The sequence below is a fragment of the Lissotriton vulgaris genome, chromosome 10, assembly GCF_964263255.1.
Source record: "Lissotriton vulgaris chromosome 10, aLisVul1.2, whole genome shotgun sequence".
NCBI classification, from domain to species: domain Eukaryota; kingdom Metazoa; phylum Chordata; class Amphibia; order Caudata; family Salamandridae; genus Lissotriton; species Lissotriton vulgaris.
Window position 1 is genome coordinate 60,396,974 of NC_141698.1, and position 20,071 is coordinate 60,417,044.

At 50.3% G+C, this 20,071-nt stretch overlaps 1 protein-coding gene across 1 annotated transcript in view; it reads right to left on the reverse strand.

The window, feature by feature from the left end:
• The window catches only part of CACNG3 (calcium voltage-gated channel auxiliary subunit gamma 3), a 244,065-nt gene extending 224,419 nt beyond the window's left edge, over positions 1-19,646 (reverse strand). Inside the window, exons 1-2 of the mRNA XM_086940460.1 lie at positions 19,521-19,646; positions 12,877-13,545 (exon numbers count right to left, since the gene is read on the reverse strand). Coding sequence (XP_086796586.1) covers positions 12,877-13,087 — 211 coding nt within the window. The 5' untranslated portion in view covers positions 13,088-13,545; positions 19,521-19,646. The remainder of the gene's footprint in view (positions 1-12,876; positions 13,546-19,520) is intronic.
• Between the last annotated feature and the right edge of the window lie 425 nt (positions 19,647-20,071).

Here is a 20,071-nt window from a genome sequence, read left to right on the forward strand (position 1 = left end):
CACCCACAACCGCATTCTAGCTGAAATCTCCTCTGCACGGTTCCGAATAACAACCACGCCTTCTCAGAGGTAGCTCTACTTTCATAGTGACAGAATTCAATGGTGTATCCTGTTAATCGGAAAAACAATCAACATTTGGGTAATGAAAGCTCAAACCGGATGTTCAATTAATGAGGCTGTAGTAGTGAATAGGTTTACTTTTCATGAGACTCAAGGGTGGCCATAATTTGCAAAACTTGGAAGATGGCCTCACCATGTTTCCAGGTTACACCACTCTGTGGAAGTCCCGCCCCGGAACAGAAAGAAACATCATCATTGATGGGTGAGGGTATATGAGGAGCTGAGGGTTCCCTATTATAGGTGAGTGAGGGTATATGACCCTACTATTGGTGAGCGAGGGTATATGAGGAATCAAGGGTTCCCTATTATTGGTGGGTGAGGGTATATGACCCTACTATTGGTGGGTGAGGGTATATGAGGAGCCGAGGGCTCCCTACTATTGGTGGGTGAGGGTATAAGAGGAACCGAGGGTTCTCTACTGTTGGTCGGTGAGGGTATATGAGGAGCTGAGAGTTCCCTACCATTGGTGGGTGAGGGTATATGAGGAGCTGAGAGTTCCCTACCATTGGTGGGTGAGGGTATATGAGGAGCTGAGGGTTCCCTACTATTGGTGGGTGAGGGTATATGAGGAGCTGAGGGTTCCCTTCTATTGGTAAGTAAGGGTATAAGAGGAGCAGAGGGTTCCCGATTATTGGTGGGTGAGGGTATATGAGGAGCAGAGGGTTCCCTATTATTGGTGGGTGAGGGTATAAGAGGAGCAGAGGGTTCCCTATTATTGGTGGGTGAGGGTATATGAGGAGCCGATAGTTCCCTACCATTGGTGGGTGAGGGTATATGAGGAGAAGAGGGTTCACTATTATTGGTGGGTGAGGGTATATGAGGAGCAGAGGGTTCCCGATTATTGGTGGGTGAGGGTATATGAGGAGCAGAGGGTTCCCTATTATTGGTGGGTGAGGGTATATGAGGAGCTGATGGTTCCCTATTATTGGTGGGTGAGGGTACATGAGGAGAAGAGGGTTCCCTATTATTGGTGGGTGAGGGTATATGAGGAGCTGATGGTTCCCGATTATTGGTGGGTGAGGGTATATGAGGAGCTGATGGTTCCCTATTATTGGTGGGTGAGGGTATATGAGGAGCTGAGGGTTCCCTATTATTGGTGGGTGAGGGTATATGAGGAGCTGATGGTTCCCTATTATTGGTGGGTGAGGGTATATGAGGAGCTGATGGTTCCCTATTATTGGTGGGTGAGGGTATATGAGGAGCTGAGGGTTCACTATTATTGGTGGGTGAGGGTATATGAGGAGCCGATAGTTCCCTACCATTGGTGGGTGAGGGTACATGAGGAGAAGAGGGTTCCCTATTATTGGTGGGTGAGGGTATTTGAGGAGCTGAGAGTTCCCTACTATTGGTGGGTGAGGGTATAAGAGGAGCCGAGGGTTCCCTACAATTGGTGGGTGAGGGTATAAGAGGAGCCAAGGGTTCCCTACTATTGGTGAGTGAGGGTATATGAGGTGCCAAAGGTTCCCTGCCATTGAAGGGTGAGGATATATGAGCAGCCTGGGGCTCCACATTATAATATATAAATGTATGTCTGTAAATGTAACACTGTCTGTCTGCAGCAGTAAAGTGATTGGGTTGTGATTTATCTGCTTAAGCTGTAATTGTGAAAGTGTCCGAGCTCGAATGATTGACGGCCTGGACTGTAGTAATAAAATTGCCTGTCGGTAACTGTAAAAGTGTCTGGCTGCGGCAGTAGAGCTGTTAGCTCGATAGTGTTTACCTCTCCACCCGGTGATGGTGGTGGTGTCAGATCTCTAGTGGTAGAAGCCCCCCCCCCCTGTAATATATAACGGGCCTGGAGTCTAACAGTAAAAGTGCCTGACTGCAGCACTAAAGTGCTTGGGTTGTTAGTGTACCTCCTTCATCTTTAGTGAAAATGGATCCCTGTGCACCATTTGCCTGAGTGCAAAGTGCTAGCCAGGAGCCGTTCCGGAGGACCCGTGGCCTTCTAAATGGAACTTAACATTTTCACAGTGATAAAATGATAAGGAATCAAATATTCGAACATGATTGTTGGACTTGCCCCTTTCTGCAGGGTCATCCTCAAACGTTTTGCCTTCACCCCCCTGTTTTCTTAACCTGTTTTTGTTGGCTTTTAGGACTAAGCACTTTACCACTTCTAACCAAGCTAAAGTGCTTCTTCTCCCTGCTTTAAACATAGAGAAACTGGCTTACATCCAATTAGCACATATAATTGACCTATAAGTCCCTAGTAAAGTGGTACTACTTGTACTAAGGACCCTTAAATTAAATGCTACTAGTGAGCCCACAGCACTGGTTGTGCCATCCACTGAAGTATCCTATTTAAACGGCTCAGTCCTGCTATTGCAGCCTATGTGTCAGTTTAAATTGCCATTTCGACCTTGCAAAATAAACCTTTTGCCACGTCTAAACCTTCCTTTTCGATACATATAGGTCACCCCTAGGGAATGCCCTAAACCACCCATAGGACAGGGTGCTGTGTATTTAAAAAGTTGGACATACACTTTTATCTTGGAATACTTTCTCCAATAGCTCAACCAAGTAGAGGCAGTCGGAGATAAACTGCGTTCCCTATTTAAGATGGACTCTGTAATGAAACACTTGGTGGTGGGGGACAGAGGAAAGCTATAATGACTCCTTCACCCTGTGAGAAAATTCCCAGCTTCGGATCATTTGTTTTTTTGTTTTTCAACTTTGGGAGTTTGTTTTGGAAAAACAAAAAAGTTTAAAAGCTTGGTGAACAGCATGTAACCGGTGTGATGGCATTTCAATTCAATGTACAGAGAAAACTATATAAAATTTGGCAGGTTGTCATCCGCCAAGGTGGTGGTATCCTCTGCCACCTGACGGACTGTACTCCACCCACCAAACTCTAAACCAGGTTCAGAGTTATTTGTAGAAGATTAAAAGATTTAAGCCTTCACCAAAAGACTGAATCTGTCACTGGAAGATCAAAGCTATTGAAGGGAGATCCGAAAACTCAATGCAAGATCAGAGCTGTGAATGAAAGACCAACATTTTCAAAGGGAGATCAAACCTATTGATGGACGATTAGGATATTCACGGAACCTTCTATAGAAGGACGAATCATCTTTGGGATATTGGGGTCATCACTGGAAGATGACTGCTTTCAACTGTTTAGAAGATGTATTTGGGTGATGTTAATTTTCAACGGGGCATCAAATCCATCACTTGGGATTAACCATGATGTGAACGGAAATCTCAGTCATTTACAGTGGAGATCGGGGTCTTTAGTGTTAACACAGAGCACCCAGTGAACAGCAAGAGTTTGAAATGCAAGTGCATATGTTGCAATGAATGGGCCCGATTCACAGAACTAACTTAAGACAAAATCCTAATCTTACTACTTTTGGTATTCACAGAAGTTAGGATTTTGTCTTAAGTTTGTCTTAAGACAGACTTAAGACAGACTTAAGTTAGGATTTTGTCTTAAGTCTGTCTTAAGACAAACTTAAGACAAAATCTTAACTTCTGTGAATACCAAAAGTAGTAAGTTTAGGATTTTGTCTTAAGTTATTTCAGTGAATCGGGCCCAATGATTGTAGCTTTTAACGTGGGATCATGGCTTTCAATTAAATAGCAACGTTTTTAGTGTCATTAATCCAGAGTCTGAATATACAATTGTAAGGGACTGGCAGGTTTTAACAGTCTGTACATACACTCCTCACTTGAACATGAAATTGTGATATGTGACGTTCCGGAGAGACCAGAGATAAACTTGTTAGTTCATCACTCCAAATGTATATAGTATGATCTATGGTGTGATCAGCCCCACAGGAAAGCAAAGAGGAAACTCTTCCTGAGACAACAGTGTTTAAGTAATAGAAGAGCCTCTTATGTATGTAGAAGATCTTTAGGGGAAAATGCGTCCTTTGGTAATAAAATAGGAGCTCCTACACCAGGAGCTCTGCTTTGGTGGCTGTGATCAGTAGACTCCCTACATGTTACAAAACTTGCAAGCATTGATGTCACACATGGTTGGCTAAACTCTTAACATTCCGATTCTCATTCGACACCTGGAGCTCGTATGACCATCAACTGTATCCTTACAAAAACACAATTTACGGTAAGTGTCCCAACCCACCAGATATCATCCACAGACGGCCTGGCAGCAGAACGGACAAACCTTAAACTCTTCCGACTGGCATTTCTTTTCACTAGTTTGCATGTTTCTTAGCACCCTAGTCAATTCAGAGCAGGCCAACAGTTCCACAGTTTAAGAGGCAGTGCCTGAGAAGGGCCTTTTCTTGGCCCCAACCCTCAAGGAGAGGCAATTGATTTCACAGTAGGAGCCGCTCTAATCACCCACCTTGAAGGCACAGGAGAGATGGATTCGAAGTCCAAGCAATTGTGCTGCCAGGGCAAATCAGCACTGGATCCATGAAATCGGAGATGGCAAAGAGACAATGCTCATGCATGAACCTCAGCACAAAGAGACTCTACCAGTCTAATCACCCAGTCACAGCGCACAGGAGAGGCAGCTGTGATTTCAAATCCTGAGTGCCGCCATGCAGCAGATCTATGAGATCTCAGGTGCTGAGGAGACTGCACTCATGTACGAACTCAAACTGCGAGAGGCCGCGCCAATATAACCATTCGAATGCTAGGCGCAAGATAGACAGCTCCAATATCAAGCCAATGTGCTGCCATGACAGCTCTGCAGCAAATCATGAGATCTCAGGAGCTGAAGAGACAGCTCTCGTGTACGAACTCCAAATCTAACAGAGAGCACCGGAATAACCATCCAACTGCTGGGTGCAAAAGAGACAGCTCAGATGTCTAATCCTCGGTGCTGCCTCGACAGGTCTGCAGCAGATCCATGAGGTCTCAGGTGCTGAGGAGACTGCACTCATGTACGAACTCCAACTTTTAGAGACAGCATCAGAATAGCAGTCTAACGCTAGTAGCTGAAACCAGCCCTCCTGGCTGCATGAGGCTGATTGGGCAGGGTCAGTGACTGACAGCATAGCTGTATGGGGTGGGAAACAGGGCTCCCGCCCAAAGCTCCTGAAATGTGGTCTGGACGGAGAGTCACTCGCGATGCCGCCCTGTGGTTGAAAGGGAGATCTGTTGTGCTGCTGCCCTGTGGTGTGGAAGGAACATCTTTCGTGCCCCTTCCCTGTGGTGACAAAGTGGCGTGTGTCGTGCCCCTGCCCTGTGGTGCTGACGGGACACCTCTAGTGCTCCTGCCCTGTGGTTGACGAGACAGCTCTGGTGCGTCTGCCCTGTGGTGCTGACGGGATATCTCTCGTGCCCCTGCCCTGTGGTACTGATGGCACACCTCAAGTGCTCCTGCACTGTGGTGTGGAAGTAGCATCTCTCCTGCTCCTGCACTGTGGTGTCGAAGTAGCATCTCTCCTGCTCCTGCCCTGTGGTGTCGAAGTAGCATCTCTCCTGCTCCTGCCCTGTGGTGCTGACGGGACACCTCAAGTGCTCCTGCACTGTGGTGTCGAAGTAGCGTCTCTCCTGCTCCTGCCCTGTGGTGCTGACGGGACACCTCTGGTGCTACTGCCCTGTTTCACAGTGGGCAGTGCTTCCCGCGCCTAGTTGCATCGATGACGTCTCTCGGGGCAGCTGTCCCAGGCCTGCGGTGCTGAAGTTGAAAGCCCGTGACCCCCGTCAGCTCTTCGAGGGGGGAGAGAACCTCCAATGCATAGTGGCTGAAAGGACACACCCCGCCCAAAACGGTGTATAATGCGGAAGAGACCGCTTTGCGCTTTCGTATCGTCTCTACGAAGGAAGGTTAGACAGGTCACGTCACGGCCAGGAAGGCACAGCTCCCCTGGAGCAGCGGACCCCAGCTCTCAGGAGGAAGCGGTCCGCCACGAGAGCTGTCACTCAGCACGCGCGTGTTCTTAAGAGCCCTGATCTATCACCACGGGCTGGTAACTAGCGCAGCACGTGCACGAGCATAACAAGTAATGCGCGGGTGTTCACAGCACTGATCCATTCTACCATTACAGTAGAGCTGCTATCACTATTAAAGTCTGTTCCTTTCACTTTTAGAAGCCAGGCACTCTCACCCGTAGAGTCCAGGCACTTTCACCATCAGAGCCCAAATGCTTTCACCTTTAAAGCACGGGTGCTTTCACCACTAAAGCCCCAGCACATTCACTAATTGAGACCTGGAATCCCCTCCATTAGAGCTCGGCACTTTCACCACAGAGCTCAGGACAGGTCACCGTCACAGCCCAGGTGCTTTCATTATTAGAGCCCTGGCACTTTCGCCTTTACCGCCCAGTACTTTCATTATCACACCCCAGTCACTTTCACGATTTGAGCCGTGGCACTTTCACTATTAGAAACCCATCACTTTCACCATTCGAAATCAGCACTTTCACCATTAGTACCAAAGGACATTCGTAATCCCTGCCCAGGCTTTCGCCGTTGCACCTCAAGTGTTTTAACCATTATAGCTTATGTTGTTTCCCCGTTAAATACGGGTGATTTCACTATTAGAGACCAGGCCCAGACCCCTTCACCATTACTCCTCGGTGCTTTTACCTTTCCAGCCTGGGTGCTTTCTCGACAAGAGCCTCAAGACGTTCACTAATAGAGAACTGGTCCTCTCCATGCCAAAGCCCCAGCACTTTTCCTTTTAGAGCCCAGGTCCTTTTGCCAGTACAGCTCAGGGTCATTTGCTATTAAAGCCCTGTCATTTTTACTGATAAAGTCTAAGCACACTCACCATTAGGCCCAGGCACTTTCACCACTAGAGCCCAGGCACTTTCACCCTTACACTTAAGGCTCTTTTAACGTCGGAGCCTGGACACATTCAACTCCACAGCTCGACCACTGTTACGGCCGAGGCACTCTCACTATAAGAGCCAGGCACTTTCACCATAAGAGCCCAGACACTTTCACCATAAGAGCCCAGACACTTTCACCATAAGAGCCAAGGCACGTTCACTATTCCTGCCATGCACAACTACTCTTAGAGCACGGGAATGTTCACCATTTGAAGCCGGTTACCTTTTATGTACAGTCTCTTTTCCTTAAGAGGTAAGGCTCCTTCAATATTTGAAAACAAAGCACTTTCACTATTGAAGACCAGGCATTATCACCATTACAGCCCGGGCTGGTTTATGATTAAACATTGAAAGCAGAAATATAATTCCGGGTGGCTTGAATGATTTCTTCTTCTTTTTCAAATTTTTTTTGCATTTCACTATTAACACAAGTTTTTGTTCACAATACAGACATTGCTCCCAAAGCTGCAGTTATGGCAAAACTCGTCCGAATTTTAGAAGAATCATAAATATGACGCATCACTTTTAAGAATCTTAAAGTACTCCTGACACACATCATAAACGTGGCATGTGCTGCACTGTTCTTTAGCGATATTTTAATGGAAAAAGGCGCCGTTTGCTGCATAGTTTCAATTCCTTGCTACATAATTTATTCAACCGTGTTGCATATCTTGTGGAGTGACCTCCACTGCAGTCTGTGCAGTGCCCTCAACTGCAGTCTGTAAAGTGCCTTCCACTGCAGTCTGTGGAGTGACCTCCACTGCAGTCTGTGCAGTGCCCTCCATTTCAGTGTGTGGCGTGCCCTCTGCTGCAGTCTGTACAGTACCCTCCACTTCAGTCTGTGGTGTGCCCTCCACTGCACTCTGTTGAGTGCCATCCACTGCAGTCTGTGCAGTGCCCTCCACTGCAGTCTGTAGCGTACCCTCCACTTCAGTCTGTGGAGTGCCCTCCACTGCTGTGTGATTCCAGAGCCCAAGTATTTGAGCCCATGCACGCAGGGCACTAGTACTGTATGAGTGAGTCAGTGTGAGTGAGTGAGTGAGTGGTGTGAAAGAGTGGGTGAATGAGTAAGAAACATAATGAGGGATTGAGTAAATGATTAAAATAATCAGTGAGTGATTGAGTGAGTGAGTGAAAGAGTGAGTGAAATAGCAAGTATGTAAGTGAACGAGTAAGTGAATGGCTGAGTGAATACGTGAGTGAATGAGCACGTGAGTGGAAGTGTGAATGTGTGAGTGATCAAATGAGTGAAAGTTATTACGTGAGTATGTGAATGAGGATGATTGAGTGAATGCACGAGTGAGGGGTTGAGGGAATGTGTGAGTGATTTAAAGCGTGAGTTTGTGGGTGAGTGGATGTGTGAGTGAGCAAGAGAATGAGCAGTGAGCGAGTGATAAAGTGATTCAGTGAGGAAAGGTTTAGTGTGTCAGTGAGGACGTGAATTAATGCATGAGTGTATGGGTGGGAGATTGAGTGTATAAATGAGTCAGTTTATGACTGAGTGAGTGGGTAAGTGAGTGAGAGCGAGTGAGTGCAGTTTCTGGGCCCGATTCACAGAACTAATTTTAGACAAAATCCTAAACTTACTACCATTTTGATATTCACAGAAGACACTTACTCATTTTGGTATTCACAGAAGGCACTTACTCATTTTGGTATTCACAGAAGGCACTTACTCATTTTGGTATTCACAGAAGGCACTTACTCATTGATGAGTAAGTGCCTTCTGTGAATACCAAAATGAGTAACTTACTCATTTTGAGTAACTTACTCATTTTGATATTCACAGAAGACACTTACTCATTGATGGCAAACCCGCTGAGCCCAGGCATGCACGTGATCACAGAGGCAAGTATACCATTACAGCCCAGGAACGCAGTGAATGGGCGCCTGTGAATGCATTGGGCGTGCACCATTCTAGTCAGTTCATTCATACATTACAACCGGTGTGATGCAGCCGTGCACGAGGCTTGTCGCAGCCCTGGCTGCCCTACAATTACACCCTGTAGATAGGCAGGAATGCCAGGATGCAGTATAGCCCAGGCAGGCATACATCAGACACTGCACATCATACACACAGGCAGGCACGCCATTTCTCATCAGACAGGAACAGTCCAGGTGCGTGCCCTCTGGCACTATGCTGCAGTGTGCCACGTAGCGACGGCCTATTACACTCCAGCCAGTGACGTCAGTACGCATTATCGCACCTGTACTCATGTCTGTAAACACTGAAGCCCAGTTAGATGTGCATTGAGGCAATATGGCCCAGGGCGACACACCATTACATGTTATAGTATAGCCAGTAATGCGATTACATATTACACCCTGAGCCCTGGCACTCATGCCCTAACACATTATACCCTGCATCCATGCCATCGCACATTAGAGCACAAACAATCATGGCATCACATATCATGTATCATGGTACATTATAATAACCCAAAGAGTCATATCACCATATAGTACACATGAGAACCCTGCCAGTCATGCCATCGCACATTAGAGCCCTGGCAATCATTAAATTATACATTATAGCCCTGGCAGTCATGCCATCACACATTGGAGCCCTGGCAAACATTAAATTATACATTATAGCCCTGACAGTCATGACATCACACATTACATCCCTGGAAGTCATGCCATCACACATCGGAGCCCTGGCAACCATCCCATTACATATTATAGCCCTGGCAGTCATGCCATCACACATTGGAGCCCTGGCAATCATCCCAATATACATCATAGCCCTGGAAGTCATGCAATACACTTTGGAGCCCTGGCAACCATACCATTATATATTATAGCCCTGGCAGTCATGTCATCACACATTTGAGCCCTGTCAGTCATGCCATCACTCATTAGAGGCCTGGCAGTCATGCCATCACACATTAGAGGCCTGACAAACATCCCATTATACATCATAGTCCTAGCAGGCATGTCATCACACATTTGAGCCCTGGCAGTCATGCCATCACACATTAGAGGCCTGACAGTCATGCCATCACACATTGGAGCCCTGGCAATCGTCCCATTATACATTTATCGCCCTGGCTGTCATGCCATCGCGCATTTGAGCCCTGACAATCATTCTATTATATCTTATATCACTGGCAGTCAAGCCATCACATATTCGAGCCCTGGCAGTCATGCTATATCACATTGGAGGCCTGGCAATCATCCCATTATATATTATAGCCCTAGCAGTCATGCCATCACAAATTGGAGCCCTGTCAATCATCCCATTATATATTATAGCCCTGGCAGTCATGTCATCACACATTTGAGCCCTGGCAGTCCTGCCATCATACATTAGAGGCCTGACAGTCATGCCATCACACATTAGAGGCCTGGCAAACATCCCATTATGCATTATAGTCCTGGCAGTCATGCCATCGTGCATTTGAGCCCTGACAATCATTCTATTATATTTTATATATTATATCACTGGCAGTCATGCCATCACACATTCGAGCCCTGGCAGTCATGCTATGCACATTGGAGCCCTGTCAAAAATTCCATTATACATGATAGTCCTGGTTGTCATGCCATCGCACATTGGAGCACTGACAGCGTTTCCATTACACATTATAACCCTGATAGCATTGCAATCACACATTAGAGCCCGGGTAGTCATGTCAACGCACATTACAGCCCTGACAGTCATGCCATTGCACATTATATATACACACCATGGTACGTTATAGTTCAGGCAGTCATGCCATCACAAATTGGAGCCCTGTCAATCATCCCATTGTATGTTATAGCCCTGGCAGTCATGCCATCACACATTTGAGCCCTGGCAGTCCTGCCATCACACATTAGAGGCCTGGCAAACATCCCATTATACATTATAGCCCTGGCAGTCATGCCATCGCGCATTTGAGCCCTGGCAGTCCTGCCATCACACATTAGAGGCCTGGCAAACATCCCATTATACATTATAGCCCTGGCAGTCATGCCATCGCGCATTTGAGCCCTGGCAGTCCTGCCATCACACATTAGAGGCCTGGCAAACATCCCATTATACATTATAGCCCTGGCAGTCATGCCATCGCGCATTTGAGCCCTGACAATCATTCCATTATATATAAAAGTCCTGGTTGTCATGCCATCGCACATTGGAGCACTGAAAGCGTTTCCATTACACATTATAACCCTGATAGCATTGCAATCACACATTAGAGCCCGGGTAGTCATGTCAACGCACATTACAGCCCTGACAGTCATGCCATTGCACATTATATATACACCATGGTAAGTTATAGTTCAGGCAGTCGTATCACTGCGTACTACACAGTATAGCCCAGATAGTCATATCAATAGATAGAACTCGTTAGAGCCCTGGCAGTCATGCCATTGCACATCATATTTGCACCATGTTACATTGTAACCAAGACAGTCATATCACTAAATAGTACACATTCGATGCCTGCTCTGGCAGTCATGCCATCGGAAATCGGAGCCCTGTCAGCCAAGCCATAGAACATCATATGCACCATGGCATGTTATTCCCTGGTCATGCGCCTACACATTATAGCCCTGAGAGCCATTCCATTGAATATTAGAGCACTGTCAGTCATGTCGTTGCACGCCATATGTTCGATGGTGCATTATAGTCTAGCCAGTCAAATTACTGCATAGTACACATTAGAGCCCTGGCAGTTTTGGCATTGCATATCTCATATATCATGGTACGTTATAGCACAGGCAGTCAAAGCACTACATAGTAGACAATATAGCCCAGTCATATCACGACATAGTGCACATTAGAGCCCTGGCAGTCATGCCACTGCACAGTGAAGCCCTGGCAGTCATGCCACGGCACATTAGAGCCCTGGCTGTCATGCAACTGCACATTAGAGCCCTGGCAGTCATGCATTCGCATATTAGAGCCCTGGCAGTCATGCCTTCGCACTTTAGAGCCCTGGCAGTCATGACACTGCACATTAGATCCCTGGCAGTCATGACACTACACATTAGAGCCCTGGCAGTTATGGCATTGCATATCACATATATCATGGTACGTTTTAGCACGGGCAGTCAAACCACTACATAGTAGACAATATAGCCCAGCCATATCGCTACACAGTGCACATTATAGGCCTGACAGTCATACCATCCAAAATTATAGCCCTGTCAGTCATGCACAATACATACAGCATGGTATGTTATAGCCCAGGCCGTCATATCACTACATACTGCCACCGCCAGCCATGACACCACACATAAGAGCCTTAGCAGAGATGCCAACACATATTAGAGTCCTGACAGCCATGCCACCGCACATTAGAGCCTTGGCAGTCATGACATGACACATTAGAGCCCTGGAAGTCATGACATGACACATTAGAGCCCTGGAAGTCATGCCACTACACATTAGAGTCCTGGCAGTCATGCCACCGCACATTAGAGCCCTGGCAGTCATGCCACTACACATTAGAGTCCTGGCAGTCATGCCACCGCACATTAGTGCCCTGGCAGCCATGCCACTACACTCTAGAGTCCTGGCAGTCATGCCATCAAACATTAGAGCACTGGCAGTCATGTTACACATTAGAACCATGGCAGTCATGCCACTACACGTTAGAATATTAGAGCCCTGGCAGTCATGCCACTGTACAGTGAAGCCCTGGCAGTCATGCCACCGCACATTAGAGCCCTGGCTGTCATGCCATCACACATTAGAGCCCTGGCAGTCATGCCATTGTACAGTGAAGCCCTGGCAGTCATGCCACCGCACATTAGAGCCCTGGCTGTCATGCCATCACACATTAGAGCCCTGGCTGTCATGTCACAACACATTAGAGTCCTGGCATTCATGCCACTGCACGTTGAAGTTCTGACAGTCATGCCATCACACATTAGAGCCCTGGCAGGCATGCCAACACACCTTATAGCCCTGGCAGCCATGCTAATGCACAGTCTATATACCACGGTGCGTTAAAGCTTAGGGTCGCGCCACGACACATGTCACGTTAAAGACAAGCCCCCCGGGGTCCGGTACCTTCCAGGCAGCACGTCCTCCAGAGCCCCGAGTGCGTCATCACCTCCTCGTTCTTGCGGCTCGTCTCGTTGTCGTTGTTGGACTTGGAGCGGCACACGCCCCGCGAGTAGAGCCAGTAGTCGGTGCCCACGGCGATGGTCATGAGGCTGAAGGCTGCGAAGGCACCCACGGTGGTGATCAGCATCTGGACGCCTCTGTCACACACCCTCATAGTGCTTCATGGTACGCGGGCCAGGCGCTAGGGGCGAAGATCCACCGGGGGCAGGTGACCCCGGAGAAGCAGCTGGCGGGCGCCGCTAGCACGTCTGCCCCCCGGGGGCCGGGGCTGGCACCCCAACACGCTGCCCTAGTCCTCTCGCGTGAAGGAAAGTCCATGTCTCCCCCAAAGTCCTCATGGGTGCTGGGAGCTCCAGAGGCAGCAGAGGCGCTGACCGTGATTAATGCCCCATCGCCCACTGATGCTGCTGACGGAGCGGGCACGTCTTCCGCGCCGGTGGTTGGTGACTCTGGCAGGGTGTGTGTTAAACACGCCTAAAGAGCGGCGCGGGAGGGGAGTGGCGGCAGCGCGGAGGCTGAAGGAGGGGCCGAGGGCTCCTTAGTATCGGGGCTGGTGGCATCTGTCCGCTTCCCCGGCCTCCGGTCTCTTCAGCGCCTCGAAGCCCTTCGGAGCTGAAAGGAAAGAGAAGAGAGTGCTTTCAGGGCCAGATGTAGCTCCAGGTGAAGTTGTTGCCGAAGTGACAGCTGCTGCAGCACGCACCTCCATCTGCCTGCGCGCGCCGGGGGCTCCTGCGCGCCTCACGCCCCTCCTAGGCGAGAGCCCCTCGCATGCACAGAGAGAGCTGCTGTCTCGGGAACCGCGTTGGCTGCAACGGTATCAACGGGTAGCTGGAAGTCCAGCCAGAGATTACTCCCTGTCTAGTCTCGAGTGCCAGTGGGTGCTGAAGAGACAGCTAATCTCTGGAGTCAGTGAGTGCTAACGGAATAGCTGCCGGCTGTGGCTGGTACCAACGGTGTTGAAGGGACAGCTTCCTGTCTAATATCTTGTACCGGCTGTGTTGAAGGGACAGTTCCCTATCTAATCCCTGGCGTCCGTGGGTTCTATAGGGACAGCTCCCTGTCTAATCCCTAGCGTCAGTGGGTGCTGGAGGGACAGTTTCCTGTCTAATACTTGGCGTCAGTGGATGCTGAAGACACAGCTCCCTGTCCAATCCCTGGTGTTAGTGGGTGCTGACGGGAAAACATCTTGTCTAATCCTTGGTGTCAGTTGGTACTGAACGTACAGCTCCCTGTCGAATCCTTGGCGTCAGTGGGTGCTGAATGGACAACTCCCTGTCTAATCCCTAGTGTCAGTGGGTGCTGAAAGGACAGCTCCCTGTCTAATCCCTAGAGTCAGTGGGTGCTGAAAGGACAGCTCCCTGTCTAATCCCTAGAGTCAGTGGCTGCTGAAAGGACAGCAATTTGTCTAATCCATGGAGCTAGTGGGTGCTGAAGGGACAGCTCCCTGTCTAATCTCTAGTACCGGCGGTGCTGAAGGGACAGTTCCCCGTCTATTCCCTGGAATGCGCAGGCGCTGAAGGGATAGCCCTCTGTCTAATCCCTTCCGTCAATGGGGGCTGAAGAGACAGATCCCTGTCTAATCCCTGGCGTCAGTGGGTGCTAAAGGGGCAATTTCCATTCTAATGTGTGGCGTTAGTGGGTGCTAACGGAAAAACTCCCTGTCTAATACTTGGCGTCAGTGGGTGCTGACGAGACAGTTTCCATTTTAATTCCTGGCATTCGTGAGTGCTGACGGAAATAGTCCCTGTCTAATACTTGGCAGTTCATGCCACCCAAAATTAGAGCCTTGGCAGTCATTCAAATCATATCAAACAGCATGGTATGTTAGAGCCCAGGCCGTTTTATCACTACATAATGCAAATTAGACACCACCTATCATGACATCGCACCTAAGTGTGAAGGGTGGGTGCTGAACGGACAGCTCCCTGTCTAATCCTTGGCATCAGTGGGTGATGAAGGGACAGCTCCCTGTCTAATCCTTGGCATCAGTGGGTGCTGAACGGACAGCTCCCTGTCTAATCCTTTGCATCAGTGGGTGATGAAGGGACAGCTCCCTGTCTAAATCTTGGAGTCCGTGGTACTGAAGGGACAGCTCCTTGTCTAATCCCTGGGGTCAGTGGGTTCTCAAGGGACAGTTCCCTGTCTAATCCTTGGCGTCAGTGGGTGATGAAGGGACAGCTCCCTGTCTAATTCTTGGAGTCCGTAGTACTGAAGGGACAGCTCCTTGTCTAATCCCTGGCGTCAGTGGGTTCTCAAGGGACAGTTCCCTGTCTAATCCTTGGCGTCAGTGGGTGCCGAAATGACAGCTCCCAGACTAGTGTCTGGCGTCAGTGGGTGCTCAAGGGACAACTCCCTGTCTAATCCCTGGCATCAGTGGGTGTTGAAGGGACGGCTCCCTGTGTAATCTCTGGCGTCAGTGCGTGCTGAAGGGACAGTACCCTGTCTAATCACTGGAGTTAGAGGGTGCTGCAGGGACAACTCTCTTTCTAATCCATGCGTTAATGGGTACTGAAGGGACAGCTCCCTGTCTAATTCCTGGTATCAGTGGGAGTTGAAGGGACAGATCCCAGTCTAATCTCTGGCGTCAGTGGGTGCTGACAGTACAGTTTACACTCTAATTCTTGGTGTCAGGGGGTGCTGATGGGAAAACTCACTGTCTAATCCTTGGCGTCAGTGGGTGCTGAACGGACAGCTCCCTGTCTACTCCTTGGCGTCAGTAGTGCTGAAAGGATAGTCCCTGTCTAATCCTTGGAGACAGGGTGTGCTGAAGGGACAGCTCCCTGTCTAATCCCTGGCGTCAGTGGGCTCTCAAGGGACAGCTCACTGTCTAATCCCTAGCATCAGTGGGAGATGAAGGGACAACTCCCTGCCTAGTGTCTGGCTCAGTCAGTGCTGAATGGACAGCTCCCGGTCTAATCCCTGGCTTTAGTGGGCGCAGAAATGACAGTTCCCTTTCTAATTCCTGGGGTCAGTGGATGCTGAAGTGATAGCTCCCTCACTAGTCCCTGCCGTGACGGGGTGCTGAAGGGACAGCTCCCTGTCTAGTGTCTTGAGTCAGTTGGCGCTGAACGGACAGCTCCCTGTCTAGTGTCAGTGGGTGCTGAACGGACAGCTCCCGGTCTAATCCCTGACTTCAATGGGTGCGGAAGCGACAGCTCCCTGTCTAATCCCTGGCGTCAGTGGGTGCTGAAGTGACATGTTCCTGTCTAATCCCAGGCGTCAGTGGGTGCAGAAGGGACAGCTCCCTGTCTAGAGTCTGGCGTCAGTGGCTGCTGAAGGGAGAGGTCCCTGTCTAATCCTTGGCGTCAGTGGGTGCTGAAGGGACAACTCTCTGTCTGATCCATGGCGTCAGTGGGTACTGAAGGGACAGCTCCCTGTCTAATTCCTGGTATCAGTGGGAGTTGAAGGGACAGCTCCCAGTCTAATCTCTGGCGTCAGTGGGTGCTGACAGTACAGTTTCCACTCTAATTCTTGGTGTCAGGGGGTGCTGATGGGAAAACTCACTGTATAATCCTTGGCGTCAGTGGGTGCTGAACGGACAGTTCCCTGTCTACTCCTTGGCGTCAGTAGTGCTGAAAGGATAGTCCCTGTCTAATCCTTGGAGGCAGGGTGTGCTGAAGGGACAGCTCCCTGTCTAATCCCTGGCGTCAGTGGGCTCTCAAGGGACAGCTCACTGTCTAATCCCTAGCATCAGTGGGGATGAAGGGACAACTCCCTGCCTAGTGTCTGGCTCAGTCAGTGCTGAATGGACAGCTCCCGGTCTAATCCCTGGCTTCAATGGGCGCAGAAATGACAGCTCCCTTTCTAATTCCTGGCGTCAGTGGGTGCTGAAGTGAAAGCTCCCTCACTAGTCCCTGGCGTGACGGGTGCTGAAGGGACAGCTCCCTGTCAAGTGTCTTGAGTCAGTTGGCGCAGAACGGACAGCTCCCTGTCTAGTGTCAGTGGGTGCTGAATGGACAGCTCCCTGTCTAATCCCTGACTTCAATGGGTGCGGAAGCGATAGCTCCCTGTCTAATCCCTGGCGTCAGTGGGTGCTGAAGTGATAGCTCCCTCACTAGTCCCTGGCGTCAGTGGGTGCTGAAGTGACATGTTCCTGTCTAATCCCAGGCGTCAGTGGGTGCAGAATGGACAGCTCCCTGTCTAGAGTCTGGCGTCAGTGGGTGCTGAAGCGATAGCTCCCTGTCTAATCCCTGGCGTCAGTGGGTGCTGAAGTGATAGCTCCCTCACTAGTCCCTGGCGTCAGTGGGTGCTGAAGTGACATGTTCCTGTCTAATCCCAGGCGTCAGTGGGTGCTGAATGGACAGCTCCCTGCCTAATCCCTGGCTGCAGTGGGTGCGGAAGCGACAGCTCCCTGTCTAATCCCAGGAGTCAGTGGGTGCAGAAGGGACAGCTCCCTGTCTAGAGTCCGGCGTCAGTGGGTGCTGAATGGAGAGGTCCCTGCCTAGTGTATGGCGCCAGTGGGTGCTGAAGAGACAGCTCCCTCTCTAATCCATGGAGTTCTTGATCGGTAAAAGGAAAGTTCCCTGTCTGTTGTTTGTTCCGGCAGGTGCAGAAGGAACAGCCTCATGTACAGTCTCTTACACCCTGGTGCTAAAGAGACAGCCTCTGTCTGATGCCAAGTGTGCTAAATGGACAGTTCCAAGTTTCCTCTCAGATTGCTTGTACAGACAGCTGTCTTGCCTACATCCAGCGACCGGCGCTGCTGCGCGGTAGCTCCCTGTCTCGCTCAGTGACCATTGACGCTCACGGGACAGCTCCCCGTGTAGTCTCGGTCCACAGTGGAGCTGAAAACACAGCTCCCTGTCCAGGCTCAGTTATTAGTGGCACTTAAAGGAACTGTCTCATGGCTTGTTCTAGTGGCGCCAAAGAGACAGGTCCCATACCGATGGTTGGTTTAGTGGAGCAGAAAAGACAGCTACCTGCCTAATAGCTTGTTCTTTTGATGTAGAAGAGACAGCTCCCTGCATGTTGGCTTGTTCTAGTGGTGCAGAAGAGACAGCTCCCTGTCTGATGGATGGTTCTAGTGGTGCAAAAGAGACATATCCCAGCTGGATGGCTGGTTTAGTGGTGTCGAAGAGACAGCTCCCAGTCTGATGGCTGGTTTAGTGGTGTAAAAGAGACAGCTCCCAGCCCGATGGCTGGTTTGGTGGTGCAGAAGAGACAGCTCCCTGCTTGATGCCTGGTTCTAGTGCTGCAGAAGAGAGAGCTCCCAGCCTGGTGGCTTGTTCTTGTAGTGCAGAAGAGACAGCTCCCTGCCTGATGACTGTTTATATCGTGGTTTATTAAAGCCATATGTTGTATCTCTTATTCAGTGGTGCTAAAGAGACAGTTCTGCGTCTAATCTCAGGGACAATAGCCCCGAAGAAACAGTCAACTGTCTAAACTCTTGTCACAGTGGAGCTGGAGCGGCTGAGTGATCACCTTGCAGTGCTGCTGAGTGAGCCCCTCTTTTTCGCCTTCCCTCCTCTTCCTTGTAGGTCCCCACTCACTCTTCTATTCTTCCCTCTCGGTGGCCCGGCTTTGCGTTGGGCAGTCTAAGAGACGCCCGGCTCCCCTGATGGAGCGTTCAGGCTCAGCTCCGTCTCAGACCCCGCGGCGCCTCTGCCTGAGCTGCCAGCTCTCACCCCTCCGCAGATGTCTCTCAGCCTCCTCTCCCCAGTGCCTGGAGCTCCGAGGAGACCTCTCCTGGTCTCAGCATTAAAGTCCCGAGCTCCTTAGCTCAGGTGTTGAGGTTTAGAGGGGAGCTCCTCTCTTCCCACTAATAATGAGGCTGAGCTCCAAAAGCTCCGGGGGTCGGAAAGTTCCTTTCACTTAACCATGGATGTACCATGGATGTACCATGGATGTCTGTCAGTTCCCAGTGTCTGGAGAATGGGGGAAGTTCCTTTCACCTATCCTTGGATGACTGCGAGTTCCTGGCTCTGGAGGAGGGGGGGTCCTCTCACCTAACCATGAATGTCCGTGAGTTCCTAGCTCTTGAGAAGGGGGAAAGTTCCTTTCACCTAACCATGGATGACTGTGAGTACCCATCTCTGGAGAAGGGAGAAAGTTCCTTTCACCTAACCATGGATGCCTGTGAGTTCCTAGCTCTTGAGAAGGGGGAAAGTTCCTTTCACCTAACCATGGATGATTGTGAGTTCCTAGCTCTTGAGAAGGGGGAAAGTTCCTTTCACCTAACCATGGATGATTGTGAGTTCCCAGCGCTGGAGGAGGGGGTTCTTTTCACCTATCCCTGAATGCCCTTGAGCTCCCCAGCTCTGGAGAAGGAGCTCCACTGTCTCCCCTGGATGAGGGGTGAGTAGAGGGGAGAACAGAGATGTCTCAAACGTGTGTGTAGGACGGGGACCCCCCACCCCCTGCATAGGGTGCTGCGGAGGAGTGGGTGGGCTGGTCTCCTGCTGGAGTTTGCCTGTCTTTGGAGGAGACGTTGCGTCCACACATGTCTCCTCTCACATTATCAGCAGGTGTCTCCACAGCGATTCCAGGAAGAGCCCCCGCATCACTCCCTCTTCCACCCCCTCCCCCCTCTCTCCCCTCGAGCGTGCATTAACGCGGGATTAAGAAAACCTCCGGGCACTCCAACTTACCGCTCAAGAGCCTCCTGCTCCCCTCTGCCTTCTTCCGTTACCTCTCCCGCTCCACAGCCTCAGCCCTCCCTCCCCCTCTCTTTACTCTTGCCCTCTCTTAGGCGGCTGTCTCACACCCCTGCTTCCTCTTCGCCACTGCCTCTGACCTCTGTCAGCCCAGACCCCTGTCACAGGTGTCTCTCGCCCTCCTCTGTCTCTCACCTCTGCCTCTCCCCACTCCGCTCCCCGCCTGTCAGCCCAGCCTCCGTCACTCCCTTTCCCCACGCTTTCCTATGCCCCCTCTCTCTGAACTCCTCTCCCTCTGTCTCTCTATCTCCGCTCGTGGTTCGCGACTCTCTCCCCCACCCTACTGTGCCTCTCTGCCCACAGGCGCTCACCCCTTTCCTCTCCCCATAAGCTTCGGTCCCTGTCCCCTCTCTCCACTGCGTGTCTCCCTCAACGCCTTCAACAATCTCGCCTTCCGCGCCTCTGCTCTCCCCTCACCCCCTGCTTCCACTCTGTCTCTTCCCTACCCTCCTGCCCCTCTCCATTCTCTCTGATCCTCTCCTTTC